The sequence below is a fragment of the Adiantum capillus-veneris genome, chromosome 2 (assembly GCF_014529385.1).
Source record: "Adiantum capillus-veneris isolate H3 chromosome 2, ASM1452938v2, whole genome shotgun sequence".
In the NCBI taxonomy this organism is placed as follows: domain Eukaryota; kingdom Viridiplantae; phylum Streptophyta; class Polypodiopsida; order Polypodiales; family Pteridaceae; genus Adiantum; species Adiantum capillus-veneris.
The window spans coordinates 179,862,692-179,878,234 of NC_140932.1; the positions used below are offsets into that span (position 1 = coordinate 179,862,692).

The following is a 15,543-nucleotide window of genomic DNA, read 5'->3' on the forward strand; positions in this document are numbered from 1 at the left end:
TCAGACTTGTCCGTTCTTGATGGCAGTTCCTGTAGCTACAATCTTTTAACAATTCTTAATGCACATAATAAAACATCCTAAAAAAGAGATTAATCATTAAAAATAAGAAAATAGTCCAATTAGAAACATCCCTCTGGCTTCTAAACAGTTGACCTCAACTATAGTGCTTGGACATATACCTCCAGTATCTCGGGATAAGCTGCTAATTCCTCCTGCGTCATCCACTGAGCATCTAGATTCGAATAGTTCTTAAACTTAACCAAATACTTCCGTGTTATCTTTCCGGATTTGAAAGACCGCTCCTGATGACTTACTATCTGCTCCGGTTGGAGTATTCCTTCTGTTTCCTCAACCTCAGGAGGTTCCTCAGCACTAGGCTCGCTCGGAGGCGGTCCCACATACGACCGGAGTAAACTGACATGGAAAGCATTATGGATCCTCCAATTAGGCGGTAGCTCTAATCGGAAGGTGACATCATTCACTCGCTCAGTGATCTTATACGGCCCATAGTAACAGGTAGAAAGTTTTACCACCTTCCCCTTATGAGACGCTTGTTTCTTAAGTCTTGCCTTCTCAAACTTGAGTAAGACTAACTGTCCGACTGTTAAGTCGAGATTCCTCTTGTGCTTGTCTGCAGCTTTCTTATGCTTTTCCTGAGATCGTAGAATAGCTCTCCTAACTTGCCCGTAGGCTGTGTCCAAGTCCCGGACAAATTCATCTGCTGCAAAGATCTTATTCTTAGTTAAAAGGATGGGTGGAAGCAAAGGCTTACCATAGAGAATCTCAAAAGGTGCTTTCCCCGTCGATGAGTGTATGGTATTGTTATACGCATACTCGACAAGGGGCAAATATTTCTCTCAGTCAGATTGCCAGTCTGACACATAAGCTTTTAACATATCCAATACTGTGGAGTTTGCTATCTCACTTTGCCCGTCCGTTTTAGGATGGTAGGCAAATGAAAATTTCAGCTTTGTACCAAGATTATCCATCAAGGCACGCCAAAAATTTCCTGTCATGCGAGGATCTCGATCACTCACAATAGACTTAGGCATTCCATGATGCTTAAAGATCTGTGCTAGAAAGACCCTAGCCATATGATCTGCTTTGATCGATTTCTTGACTGGTATAAAGTGTTCTTGCTTGCTAAACCTGTCCACAATGGTCCAGATCGCGTCATTTCGAGTCTGAGTTCGAGGGAGGTCCATGATGAAGTCCATGGCAATACTTTCCCAAGGTTCATTAGGCACAGGCAAAGGTTGTAGCAACCCAGGCGTCTGATGCCGATCATACTTCACTTTTTGGCAAACCAAGCATTCCCTGACGTACTTATCAATGTCTGCTTTAAGGCTAGGCCAAAAGAAATATCTTTCCATTGCTAAGGTCGTAGAGAGATTCCATGATCTTCTTTCTAATGGTTCCGCCACACATATGGCCTGATGGTGGTAGAGATAACCGTCCCGAATGGAATAGGGAAATTCATTCTCTCCACGATGTAGCTTTCCCCAAATGGTGGAGAAGTCTGGGTCATTCAAATACAAATCCGGTAGTGCTTCCAATTCTTGGTGATATACCGACATGATAGCATTCACCCTGGGCCGCCGAGACAATGCGTCTGCGACCACATTCTTACTCCCAGCCGTGTGAAGGATCTGGAAGTGAAACATAGACAAAAAGTTTGCCCATCTCATCTGCTTCTCAGATAGTTTCCTTTGCGTAAGAAAATACCGCAAACTCTGGTGATCAGTCTTGATCACAAAATCCGCTCCTAGAAGATAGTGCTTCCAGTTGGATAAAGTGTGAATCACAGGTGTGAGTTCCTTTTCGTAGATTGATGCATGCAACTCTGCATCCTTAAGCTGTCTGCTTTCGTAGGCCACTGCATGGCCTTCTTGGTTCAACACTGCTCCGATGCAATCGCCTGAAGCATCGCAGTGAACCTCAAATGGTTTCCTTAAGTCAAGCACTATCAAAATAGGTCCATGGCTTAGCAAGTACTTGAGCCGATCAAAAGCTCCTTGTTGTCTCAATCCCCATCTGAAAGGAATCTTCTTCTTTGTCAAATCATGAAGTGGTCCTGCTATATGAGCAAATCCTCGGACAAACCTTCGATAATATGAACATAATCCCAGAAAGCTACGTACATCATGTACCGTAGTGGGAATAGGCCAATCTTCTACCACTCGGATCTTGGCAGGATCCATACTCACTTGATTGTGAGAGACTATATGGCCGAGATAGTGTATCTCTGAGAGAAAGAACTCGCTCTTCTTTGCATTCACATGCAACTCATGCTTTCGCAATTCTTGAAACACTAAGTCCAAGTGCTTCCGATGTTCCTCTTCTGACTTAGAGAAGATGAGTATGTCGTCAAAGAATACTCCCGTAAAAGCTCGATACGGGCTGAAAATGCGGTCCATCATGCGATTGAACGTCGCAGGAGCATTGGTCAAGCCGAAGGGCATTGCCAAAAATTCATATAGTCCAAAGGTTGTGCGGAAAGCAGTCTTATGGACATCCTCAGGGACGATCCGTATCTGATGATACCCACTCTTTAAGTCTATGCGACTAAAGACACTTGCACCCTGCAACTTATCAAGTATATCAGTCAAAAGTTTTGGGTTCTTGCACGTGTGTTCGAAGGGGTTCTCAAATCATAGTAGCTTGGGTAGCCATGGCTTTCTCTTATCTAGAATTTCATGGAAGAAGTGGTGAAGATGCGGAAGACTTTCTGGAGCAAGTCGAGGTGGCATGCATAAGCAACAATATGTGTGATGAGGAGAAGATTTTGAGGCTATTTGGTTTGCTTTTGAAAGATGAGGAGCGATTCTTGATCGTGATCTTGTTTAAAGACCTATAGTCTATGCACATTCGAAACGTGCCATCTTTCTTCTGCACCAGTAGAGCTGGAGAGCAGTAGGGTGAAGCACTTGGCCGTACTAACCCTTTCTCTAGAAGCTCGTTGACTTGCTTCAAAATTTCCTCTTGCTGAGCAAGACTTACCCGAAAAGGGGGTTGATTGGGAGGCGAGCTACCCGGTATGAGATCTATGCAGTGATCTTCCAGGCGTACCGGAGGGAGTTCATCAGGAAGTGTTTCTGTGAAACAATCTTTGTACTTTTCAATAAATTGAAGACGCTTAATTTCCAGACTAGAGAGAGAGTCCCTACTAGTTTTATCCTTTTCACGTGCAAAAATCAAGTAAGCAAAAACACACTTCTTCATTTCTTTCTTAATGGAGATATGGCTTACAATTGGGAACTGCCAATCTCCTACATCAGCTTGAATCTTTATTTTCTTACCCCCATGATCAAAAGTGAGGGTCTTTTCCACATAATCGGGAATAGGTGTCATGTGGAAGTGCCATGGCATACCCAAGATGATATCGCATCCCTCGATGGGTGCCATCAAAAATGATTCGCGGTCCTTGTACTCGCCAATCCGAAGATTGAGCTGTCCTTGCACGGGAGTTGCATCGGTTGTCAACCCCTCGAATGCCGATCCGGATGTAACCGGTGTGCCAAGCTGAGCCGGTGTGAGGCACAAACGTTCCGCAATATCCAGGGAGATGAAGTTATCCGTGGATCCTGGATCATAAAGAATCAGTACTCGCTAGTTGTTCAAAGACCCCTAGCCCTTCAGAAGTTGACGCTTCCCTTTCTCCGTTTCTGTGTTTCTTGAACATCTGGAATTGAGTTCGAGCTTGGGGGTGCCGGTTCCTTCCTTGCTTTCTCTTGCCTCGTAGAGGCTTGTTCTTGTCGTTGCTGCTTTAGCAGGCAATCCGGTTTCATATGTCCTTTCTCGCCACAGTAGAAGCATCTTCCTTCCTCTGTGAAAGTTTGAAGTTGAGTAGGAGAAAGATACTTAGTTCGCTTGCTAGTGCCCTCTGGCTTCTTAGAATGATCATCGTCCCTAGATGGAGGACGTTTTCTTCCTTGGCCCCCTTGGTCATCGTAGACCTCTCTTTGTCTTGCACGGTAAGTGCTATGCTCCATTTTTCTGGGCGTCCAAGTTGAGTGCAAATCCTCAGCAATGATTGTTGACTTAATCATCCTCTGAAGAGTATCATGCGGATACACCTTCATACTCTTTCGAAGCTGCGGTTGGAGACCCGCTTCGAACTTTCGTTTCTTTTCCTCATCGGCAATCTTCATGAAGGGAGTGACCTTCAGAAGAACCGACCAATACTTGTCCACATAAGTCGTTACTCTTTCATGTTCCTTCTCGGCAAGCCAGTCCCATTCCTTCCATATGTCCTACTCGAAGTCAGGTGGAAGAAATTGTTCATAAAATTCAGATTTGAAGCTCTCCCAAGTTCTGGCCTGAGAACCTTCCAGAATCTTGGCTAACCACCAATTACTTTCCGTTTCCTTGAGGTGCATCCCCACATGGCGTAATTTGGATCTTTCTGTGAAGTGCCCATTGGTAAATGGCGACTTCAAACTGTCTGATGAAGGACAGTGCTTTGGAGATGTCTCTCCGTCCGTTGTAGGTTTCGAACTTGATGTCCTTGTTGCCCAATTTGAAGACTCATGCGATGTTGAGACTTGCGACAATGCTTCTTGAATCGAGGCTTATCTTTAGGTTGATGTAGGGTAGTGGCAGTAGTAGCGGCTTCCTTCTTCTGACGAGATGATCGAGAAGTAGAAGTATAATCAGGAGAGTAAGATGGAGATGAGATAGAGATGTCCTTACTCTCGTCTAGCAGAGAGAGCGCTTTTTCCTGGCCTTTCCTTGAAGTAGGCCGTACATTCCGATCCGAAGATCCTTTGTGCACCTCGGCACGTTCTTCTTCTCTTTCCTCCTGTGGTCTCACGTCAACAATGTTGTCTGGATGCTTGGCTGTATCAGTTCCATTCGTTTTCTTCATTCCGCTCAAAAGCTTTTGGGACGTCTGGCAACAGTAAGATTTGTTGCAAATCCGCAAGCTGAGCTTGCACTTGTTGAAGCTCCTCTTCAACGCTTCTCCCTTGGCCCGACATGGTTCTTCCCGTTCTTCCCGGAATCGTCCTTCTTTGCAGAGAGAGAGAGGAGTCCGAGCTCTGATACCACTGTCACAAAACGGGAGCGTACACGAGCACTTAGAAATCTGAGAAAATAAAAATACTTTGTAAAGGTGAGAGAAGGGAGAAGATCAACACAGTATTGGGGACCAGAAGATGGGCTGGTGGAGAATTCTTATACAAGCACGAGAACCCGAGGAAACCCCTCCGTTCTGTAATCTTAGACCCGAAGGTCGTGCTTTCCCGTAAAGGGCTGGGGCACAAGGCCGTTCCTTCCCGTAAGGGACTTAGGCACGAAGCCGTACTTTCGTGTAAGGGACTTAGGCGTGAAGCCGTACTTCCCGTGAAGGGCCTTCTCGTAAGACGCGAGATTCCAATTTCCTGCAAAACAAACCACACAAAGCAACAATTCTCAATGTGTATCAACACCTTATACCTGTCGCTCCTTGCTCGAAGAATCGACCTTCGTACTCAGTCGTCACGCAAACACTTGCAATTTCCGTTGCCAGCACGTGCTCCAGAATCCCAGCGCTAGCACTCTCTGCTGCTTCCGGCTTCTAAAAACTGGAACGTTGGCTACCCTTTTATAGGGTCTGGCACCCGGCAGGAATAGAGCCGAAAAAGCAGGGCCCTGGCGCCCTAGAGAGAGGAGAGAGAGAGAGATCGCTGGTGCTGGCGCTTTTTAGAGAGAGGAGAGAGAGAGATCGCAGATTTCAGCCTGCGTAATCTATTAGCGCTGGCCTTTTTTGAGGGACTTGCTTTATTTTATTAATAAAGGGCTGGTCAGTTAAAAGTGACCGGCCACTTAATGAAATAAAGTGTGAACCTATTCAAACTTTAAAAACTCACTTAGTTAATGAAAACAATGCTACACAAACACATTCCAGGCGTCCCCGGGTGCAAACACGGCACAGATGCAATGCAGACACAGACTCCTCACACGAAAGCATCTGCCTTCCCGCGAATGTTCCTGCTTTTCGTAAAAAGCTTCATTGAACCCATCTTTATTCTTGTGCTTGCTTTCTTACGCGTATTTTCTTACTCAGTTCGGATTTCCTCCTTAGCCTACGGGATGCCCCCTTACTGATGCACCCGTCACCCATCATGTGACGCATCAGGGGCACTCGTAACCCGGCCCTTTCCACCGAACTTACGAAAACTCTTTCGCGATCTTTACCATCACCCATCAAATGACACATCAGAGTTGTCCGTGTTTGATGGCAATTCCTGTAGCTACAATCTTTTAACAGTTCTTAGTGCACATAATAAAATATCCTAAAAAAGAGATTAATCATTAAAAATAAGAAAATAGTCCAATTAGCAACAATTCTTCTCACATCAAAAGTGCAAATCAGCCTGTGGTGGTCATCCACAATTCCTACATCGAGAAGGATCCAAGGTGCATCAAATCAGCCCCGGAGGTGCCTCTTCCCGAGGAGTTACCGTGGTGATTTGTCGTCGTCAAGTCAGTAGAGTCTGCATTGAGGTATTGCATTGTGTATACATTCCATTTACACAATCTAAAGCAAATACCACATCGGTAACAGTGTGGGGGACCCTTGAGAGGGTTGGTTGGGACCCCATCGGGTGTCGCTCTCTTCTTCTCTCTCTCTCTCTCTCTCTTTCTACACATCTCTATTGCACTCTCTCAACCCCTCTCTTCAAGGGAACATAAAAGGAACATTCATTGAAGCACAAAGTACTCAATAACGCAAGGAAAAAAGAAAAGGATTTTGTGGAAGTGTAAAACTAGATCTTCACCATTTTAATTCTGCTGCACCTTACATTTTGGCCTTTTGAAGACGTTAATATATCATTTCATCTCTCTCTCTCTCCTACAGATGCTTACACTTACCTTGGAGTGGTTTTTAGTGGGCCAGCATTTTCATTGAGGAGGGCAGCATAGACTAGATTGACCAGAGCCCATGCAGCATTGGGTAGATTGGAAAGGATGTGTTCACAGGTTCAGTTTCAGGAGCCTCGGACGAAGCTCTGGCTCTTTGACACTTTGGTGGCTTCCGCATTGCTTTATGGAGCTGAGATTTGGGGACCTTCACTGGATCATCACGGGAGGACAGGCCGCAGTGATGGATGGGGGGACATGGAGAAGCCTCTGGTCTCTATGATCTCGCGGCTCATTAGAGCCAAGGCTTCAGTACCACGTGCTATTGTACGAGCAGAGCTAGCTGCCCCCCCACTAGTGGTTGAGGCGCTCACCAGATCTGTCTCCTTCATACACCGCATGTGGGAACTTCCCTGAGACAGATATGCACGCCTTGCACTTGAGTCCTCTCGACAGTTAGCCATGCAGGGAGATACAGCATGCTGGTATGGGGAGATAACATCAAGGTTTCAGGCGCATGGGTTCAGCATAGACAGATTGCCTCCCTTCCAATACTCACTGGATGCACCCTCTCTGACTCTTACACACTGCGAGATCACCAGGCTTATTCGCCAGGACTTGACTCAGCTAGACACCAAGAGGACATGGATACAGCCAGCACAGGAGCTGGGCACAAAGATGGCTTTCTATAGAGAGCATCTCCTCCAACTTACGGAGGATGGTTTTGTGACGAGGCCCAGATACATAGACACCCACTTGTCTCATGGGATACCATGTGCTATTGGCCAGATATGCACATCTTCACACCACCTGTGGATCGAGACTAGGAGATACAGCGGAGTACCAGCAAAGGCCAGGACATGCCCCCTGTGTGACATCGAGCATGAGACAGAGTTGCACTACACATGCCACTGCCCCGTCTACTACGAGATACGAGGCCGCTTCCATTGCTTGTTCAGAGAGTGCGGTACGAGGATCAGAGATGCCTAGGTTTGTTTTTGCTCGAGCTGCGCAGACACAGAGAGAGCCTGATGAGAGGAGAGACTAGCCAGTCTCAAAGACAGATCACAGACTTCTTTAGAGCTGCCACTCGACACCCGGAGGAGTTACTACCACAGCAGAGCTCGTCGCCTTACACCAGAGGCACACTGATCGACCGAGCGATTGAGCTAGGGAGATCTAGACGCCCACGACTGCGGAGGACTACACAGCATCAACAGAGGCTGCATCAGAGGATTCGGATCACTTTGGCTCGACATGCACGACGCCCGGTCAGACTACCGACCATGGAGGAGATTGATGAGATCCGCCAATGACCGATGCTGGATCTCCTGTGATCTAGCTATCCCAGCTAGCTGTTTAGCTGCTTAGCTTAGTTCACACCTAGCAGTTTAGGATTCCACAGTATTTTATTTTGTCATTTTGTCATTCTGTCATCTTGTTACTCTGACTTTGTATCAGATCCACCACATTGTAACTTTCTGGTCTCATAGGTCAATTTGGCCTTTTGAAGACGTTAATATAACATTTCATTTCATTTCATCTCTCTCTCTCTCTCTCTCTCTCTCTCTCTCTCTCTCTCTCTCTCTCTCTCTCTCTCTCTCTCTCTCTCTCTCTCTCTCTCTCTCTCTCTCTCTCTCTCTCTCTCTCTCTCTCTCTCTCTCTCTCTCTCTCTCTCTCTCTCTCTCTCTCTCTCTCTCTCTCTCTCTCTCTCTCTCTCTCTCTCTCTCTCTCTCTCTCTCTCTCTCTCTCTCTCTCTCTCTCTCTCTCTCTCTCTCTCTCTCTCTCTCTCTCTCTCTCTCTCTCTCTCTCTCTCTCTCTCTCTCTCTCTCTCTCTCTCTCTCTCTCTCTCTCTCTCTCTCTCTCTCTCTCTCTCTCTCACGCACAAATGTAGGGCTTCTACCCTTTGCTATTACAAAAGAGGCAGACTCTGCCAATTCACAAAACAACTAAACCCCACATAATGAGATACAACCATCGGTGAGAAAACCCCTCAAGATCGTGACTTGAAGAAAACCACCATTAAAACTTGCATAGAAATCTTCAAAGTTGAAGGACAAGTGAATGACGAGGAAGCTCGCACACAAATCTTCAACTAAGCAGGACAAGACTCCCTTGAGGAGAGACCTCTCAACCACCAGCCACACACCACACTTGTCGACCAACAGAGAACTCCAAAAACAGGAGACAAACACAGCAAACCAGGCAGATAACAGGCATGCAAGCACAGCACACACCCTCACCCCCGCCGCAACACATGCACGCTTGGAACACACACACCAAACAGATTCCCCTAGGCTTTCCTATCCTAGTCTATGAGCTGGCTTTGAGTGGAACCATGTGCATGCTGCACATGAGCCACGTGCATGAGACATTAAAAGTTTGTCATCTCTTGTCTCTACCACTGTTAGCCAGGTATCTGTAGCACTTTCATGCCCGGCCATGCATGAGCTCTTGTTTGTGCCTTGGTATGCCAGCTAGGTTGCTATAGCTTATGCACCTGCCACTTCTTTGTATTTCAGTGTGACCAGGTGTGAGGCTGGAGTAGTCAAATTGTGTTTTTTTTTGCTTTTCACTCAATTTTATATGTTGTGGGTGAACGATATGGGGGTAAGCAAATGTAGGAAAGCATAAATAAAATATGTGACCTGTCTACATGGCACAGAGCAAGCCATGGACATGACCCCCCCACAATGTATTAATAATGATTGTTGCAGGCAGCCAGTGCTCTGCCTCTCTCCTCTTAAGATCTCGCTCTATATCATTGCTCTTCCTCTTGAGATCCCTCCTCTCCTCCTTCGCGGAGCGCCGGAGACCACCCCTTGAGGTCACTAGGCTGGTGTGTGTGCACTGTGCAGGGTTTTAGGATTGCCCACCTTGAGAGTTATCACCCACATTCTTCATGGCTGCCCACATGTGTGTGTGTGTGTGTGTGTGTGTGTGTGTTGGGTAGAGGGTTAGCTGCTTTCAATTGAAAGAGGTATATCACCTTGCTTGCCACACACAGTGTCATTCCCGTGCATCTTCCACTGCCATGCTGGACAGAAACACGAAAGTACATTGAAATGCACTTATGAGGAAGCTCTCCCAGATCATCGATACTCTCAATAAAAACATTCTGAACTAGAGAGAAGGGCCTGTAAATCACATTTCAAATGATGTTGAAGTTACAGAAATCTCAGCTAAGGAAAAAACCACAATAATAGGCACAATGTCATCAAAACAAGAAAAAACGAATAAATAGCTTCACCAGTAATAACTGACCATTTGGAGCCAGAATTGATGGAACCTCTTCATTGTAAGGATAAAGAAATGGAGGAGGAAAGCAGCATGCCTTCTCCCTCAGTGAGCATCAATTTCTTGATGGCAATTCATGCTTTAATGAAACACCTTTAAATTGCTGTTATATAGAAGTAAAGTTGAAGATCATGCCATACCTAGAGGTCTTTGAAACCACCATACATTGCAAACAAACTCACTACCGGACGGCTCACAAATAAGAAAAGAAGAAACAAAGATGGAAATAAGAAAAGAGCCAGAAAAACGGCTGTAGATCATGGACAAAAAGCTATCATCCATACAAATTCAAGAAAGCATATAAAGCCAGTATCCACCCCATGAATTAAGTTTATTTTAGCCACATGGATCTTTACTGTAACCACACCAGATTCGCCTTATTAGTACTAAAATTTTCGTTGTATAGAATTCCTTGCCTTGTTTATGTTTTATGCGCGAGGTAAAATCTATATAGAAGCTCGAATGAACAAGAGACCAAGTAAGAAACACTTACACTATGTTACAAAATTGGTGCAACAAGTCAAACCAGCATGTTGCTTGATACCTGTAAGACAAACGCAAAAAAAGTTAGCATTCAGTAGTGCTAGCATAAACACAATCAAGTCAAAAATCAATGACTCCTAACATGTGCCTCTCCTTCCCGTGGCTCACCTGTGTACCTTCTGCTCTTTGCCTTTTCTGCATCGGCTCCATATCTGCTAGGATCCTACCATCCCATTCACATGGCGCTTGCTCCTCACCTCATTACCATCAAAAGGCCTCCCTTGCACACTATGAGCCACCTAGAGCCAACTTGGTTCCTGCTTCATTGCTGGCAGCCATGATTTTGGCATGTAGCTGCTTCTGGGACAGCATCCTCTGCATTATCTGAACTGTGAATGTTGTCCTCGTTGAAGACACGTCCAAAAGAGCATCCTCTAGGTGTCTGAACATGTGGATTTCCTTGTATATGTTGCGATTGGATGCCATTGTATCCTGTGTAGGTTTTCTTCATCCTAAGGAATCAACGAGATCCTTGTGATGTTGCTACTACCTGTGCCAGTCCTCAAATGTGCAACCTTTGTTTTGAACAGCTTAGGCAACTCACGGTCTTTTTTGCACCAGTCCCTCCTGGTGTAAAAATTTCTTGTTGGTTTTCCTCAGGCTCAGTTCAGACAGAAGTGCTCGCAGTAAAGCATGGCTCATCGCCTCCATCCTGCCCAGGAAGGGGCCAAGAAAAAGGGGGAAAGAGGGAACGGGGGCATCTCTCTGTGACTAGGCAACTTTTGCTTCATGTTTCAGATAATGAGTGATTGCCACTCTGGATTCACGCCCTGCCACCACCCTCTGCTGCAATGCCATCTGAATCCAGCCTCTGTAACTACTAGAACAACTTTCCCTGGTTTTCTCACGCACATTCCACAGGATCCATGAATTGCTTTCAAAAGACTCATCATATATGCACCTAATCATACTGTACTTTTACAGTCTCTGATTCTTGCATGAAGTCACTGGCAATGCCACTCTGATGGTGGACACCACTGGCATCCTGGCAGAGAATAATTCTACCAAACTCAAACTCGTTGAAGTCCCCTTGGATGTGAACAGCCCCATAGATCTTAGTCATGCAAGAATATGCAAAAGCCGAATTTTTTTCCAACTCAACAGCACGTTTGAAGGCCAGTTTTCCAAGATTCACATTTCCCCTTTGTTGACAAGCACCAAGTAACGCAACCCATGCCGGAAAAGAATCAGAAAAGGGCCACTGCTCTATATCTGCCATAGCCTTCTCAAAGTTTCCAGCAAGACCATCAAGATACACCATGCAGGTCCAATGCTCTATGGTTGGGATGATCCCGTATAACCTCATAATCTCAAAGTACAGCTGGCCCTTTTCAGGCGCACCTGTGCTGCCACAGGCTTTCAGAACGGAAGCAAAAGTTGCTGCATCAGGAGAGAGACCCTCATGTTCCATGTGATGAAAACAGTTGAGTGCCACCTCCCCAAACCCATTTCGACAATAGCCCATAATCAGTGCATTCCATGATACTACATCCCGAAAAGGGAGCTCGTCAAACACTTGTTGTGCCTTTGTCAACGATCCACTTTTGGAATACATATCCACTACTGCATTTCCAAGCACACTACCAGTTCCTAGCAATCCCTTTCTCATTATCTCAGTATGTATTTCAGTTCCTTTCTCCACTGCTCCAATGCTACTACAAGCTTTTAAGACACAGGCAAACGTTACCAGATCAGGGGTCAGTCCCTTCACTTTAATGCGTTCAAAACAGTTGATCGCTTCCTCACAATTTCCATTATCACAGTATCCTGTGATCAGGGCATTCCAAGAGACTACATCCTGAACATGAAGCTCATCAAATACTGCTTGTGCTTCTGCAAGCACACCACATTTGGCATACATATTCACTAATGCACTCCCTAACATTGTACTTTTCCACAACCATCCCATTCTTGCTATCTCCCCGTGTATTTCTCTGCCCTTTTCAGCTCTTTCAATGTTGCCACAGGCCTTCAAAATGCAAACAAAGGTTGCTTCCTGAGGGGACAGGCCCTCTTGTGTCATCTGCTCAAAACACCGTAATGCCTCTTCACAGTTCTCTTGTTCGCAAAATCCTGATATTAAAACATTCCAAGAAACCACATCTTGGCATGGAAGGTCGTAGAATACTTGTTGTGCTTTTCCAAGTTCACCACATTTTGAGTACATATCCACCAATGCATTCCCAGCCATTGATCTACATTCAAGAACTCCATGTCTCACAATCTCAGCATGTAGTTCTTTGCCCTTCTGAAGAGCTTTTATGCTGCCACAGGCTTTCAGAATGCAAGCAAAGGTCACAGTACTCGGAGCAGGCCCCCATAGCCGCATCCATGCATAGCAGTCAAGAGCTTTCCCACCATGCCCATAATGAGCATAACCTGCAATTAGTGTGTTCCAAGAAACAACATCCCGCACCAAAAGCTCATCAAACACTTCTTGTGCCCTTACAAGCTCAGCACATTTGACATACATATCCACCAATGCATTCCCAAGTGAAATGTTGCTTCCTAGCAGCCCCTTTCTCACAATTTCAGCATGTACATCCTTGCCCATGTCACCTGCTCCAATACTACCACAGGCTTTCAGAATGCAAATGAAAGTCACTTGGTTGGGAGATGGACCCTTAAACTGCATCCATGCAAAGCACTTAAGTGCCTCTTCACCGTAACCATGCTGGGAATATCCAGCAATGAGTGAATTCCAGGCAACTAAATCTCGAGGCGAAAGCTCATTAAAAATTTGCTGTGCCTTTGAAAGTGCACCACATTTGGCATACATGTCCAATGATGCACACTCCAGTACAATATCCTTCCCATGCAACCCCACCTTAACTATCTCAGAACGTAGCCTTTCACCCTGGTCGATTGCTCCTCTGCTACCATACAACTTCAAAATGCAAGCAAAGGTTACGGTGTCAGGAAAGAGACCGCCAGTTTTCATCAACTCAAAATACTTTAGAGCTCTCTCATCATATCCATTTTCGCAATAGCCTTTTATTAAAGCAGTCCAAGAAACTATATCTGGAAGTTCCAACTCATCAAATACCTCTTGTGCTTTCGTAACAGCACCACATTTAGCATACATATTCAACAATGCACTTCCAAGCACGCCACTGATTCCCACAGACCCCTGTGTTTCTTTCTCTGTTGTTCCCCTGCTACCACATGCTTTCAAGATGCAAGAATGTATCGCTTTACCCTGCTTCAGTGCTCCTGCATTGCTGCATGCCTTCAAAATGCAAGTAAAAGTCGTTGCATTAGAAAGATGCCCTTCCTGTTGCATTTGGACATAACAAATAATTGCCTTCTCACCCTGCCCATGTTGAGAGTAACCAGCAATCAGAGCATTCCAAGAAACCGTATCCTGCAAAGGAAGATCATCAAAAGCTTGATGTGCCATTGCCAGTGCACCACATTTGGCATACATGCTGACTAAGGTGCTTCCTATAAACATGTTGTTCCTGAGCAAGCCCTTTTCAAGAATAAGGCCATGTAATTTACTGCCTTTCTCTATATCTTTCTGTATGCCACATTTCTTCAATAAAGCCACAAAAGCAATGTCTGTTTCAGGTCCCTCAGGACCAATGCGGTCATACTCTTCCTCCTTTCCTTTGGCATTTCCCCCCTCCTTTACTCGCACAAGGGAGACTTCCCCGTGTTCAGCTTCTTTAAACTTATCGACTAGCTGCAATCGCGCTTTACTAAGCCTCATGAAACTGAAGTTGCCATGGATGGGCAGAGGCGCAGGTCTAATAAGGTTCAGAAAGGTGGAATTGGCAAATGGTTTTACTGAGAGCGCTACCTATGTCATTCCCAAAGCCTTTCCTGAGGGATGGGCAACCATGAAACCTTCCCGCAAGGGGGCCAAATAAAATACCCCTCAAATTTTAGAAATTCCCAAAATACCCTTGTATCTATTTTAGTTGGATTGTTCACGATTTCCTAATCTTTATTCTTTTTTGACAATGGAGATCCGTTTTCTAGTGCTTAGCATGTCACAAATTACCTCCCCAAAAAAAAGACAATTATGACTAAAAATAATGAAGCAATTCATCTCCAAAGCCTACATAACTAGCTCAAATTCTAGTTTCAGTATCTTGTATTGATAGACAATCAGTCTTCTTATGAAAAGCTACAAAAAATTTTATCTTTGGATAAATTTACTCTTACAACCAGGGGTATTTTAGGAATTTTGGAAAATTTGAAGGGCATTTTGGTAATTTATGACAGAATATGAGGGGTATAGTGGGAATTTTTGAAATTTGAAGGGTATTTTAGGAATTTTCACAAATTAGAGGGGTATTTTGGTAATTTTTCCAAAATTTCTTTAGAGCCTCATTTCAAAGTACGAGTGTGTATGTCCCAAAAAGGACTGTCCTTTCGCCAAAACGTCCAAACACTCTTTGGTCTAGAGCGTTAGAACTAAATCAAACATAAAACGAGTGTGAAAGAGATAATCACACTAAACTTCTCATATTATAACTAAAAATCCCATAATTTGAACCGGCTTGAGAACCTTCTTGCCCAAATTTGAGCCGGTCGTTTTTCATTTTGAGCAGGCTTTGGATAAAGCGAACCTGTCTTTTCCCAAGCCCTGTGTGTGACCCCTCGAGAGGGGGAAGAGAGAGAGGGAGAGAGGGGGAGAGAGGGACACGGTGAGCTCTCAACCATTTTTTGGTAGCATACCGTAGTTTAAAACAAAGAAAAGAGCAACACATACAAACAATATTTATCTTTGGAATCTTGTGTACTCAAAAGTTTGGCCATTGTGCATATAAACCTTTTGGCCGATATCATAAGCGCAAATTTATTCTTGTACACCTTGGGACCAATAGCAACCAAGCTATATGAGTATGTTTG

General features: G+C 44.9%; 2 protein-coding genes across 2 annotated transcripts in view; both read right to left on the reverse strand.

Moving 5' to 3' along the window:
* Nucleotides 1-11,112, reverse strand: part of LOC147464160 (uncharacterized) — a 67,753-nt gene extending 56,641 nt beyond the window's left edge. The window contains exons 1-3 of the mRNA XM_086493133.1: nucleotides 10,923-11,112; nucleotides 10,792-10,835; nucleotides 10,634-10,684 (exon numbers count right to left, since the gene is read on the reverse strand). Of these exons, the coding sequence (XP_086349259.1) occupies nucleotides 10,661-10,684; nucleotides 10,792-10,835; nucleotides 10,923-11,109 (255 nt within the window). The 5' untranslated portion in view covers nucleotides 11,110-11,112 and the 3' untranslated portion in view covers nucleotides 10,634-10,660. The remainder of the gene's footprint in view (nucleotides 1-10,633; nucleotides 10,685-10,791; nucleotides 10,836-10,922) is intronic.
* Nucleotides 11,113-11,581: 469 nt separating this feature from the next.
* On the reverse strand, nucleotides 11,582-14,574 carry LOC147464161 (pentatricopeptide repeat-containing protein At1g03540-like). Its single transcript, XM_086493122.1, has one exon. The coding sequence runs from the start codon at nucleotides 14,393-14,395 to the stop codon at nucleotides 11,585-11,587; it is 2,811 nt and encodes a 936-aa protein (XP_086349248.1). The 5' UTR covers nucleotides 14,396-14,574; the 3' UTR covers nucleotides 11,582-11,584.
* Between the last annotated feature and the right edge of the window lie 969 nt (nucleotides 14,575-15,543).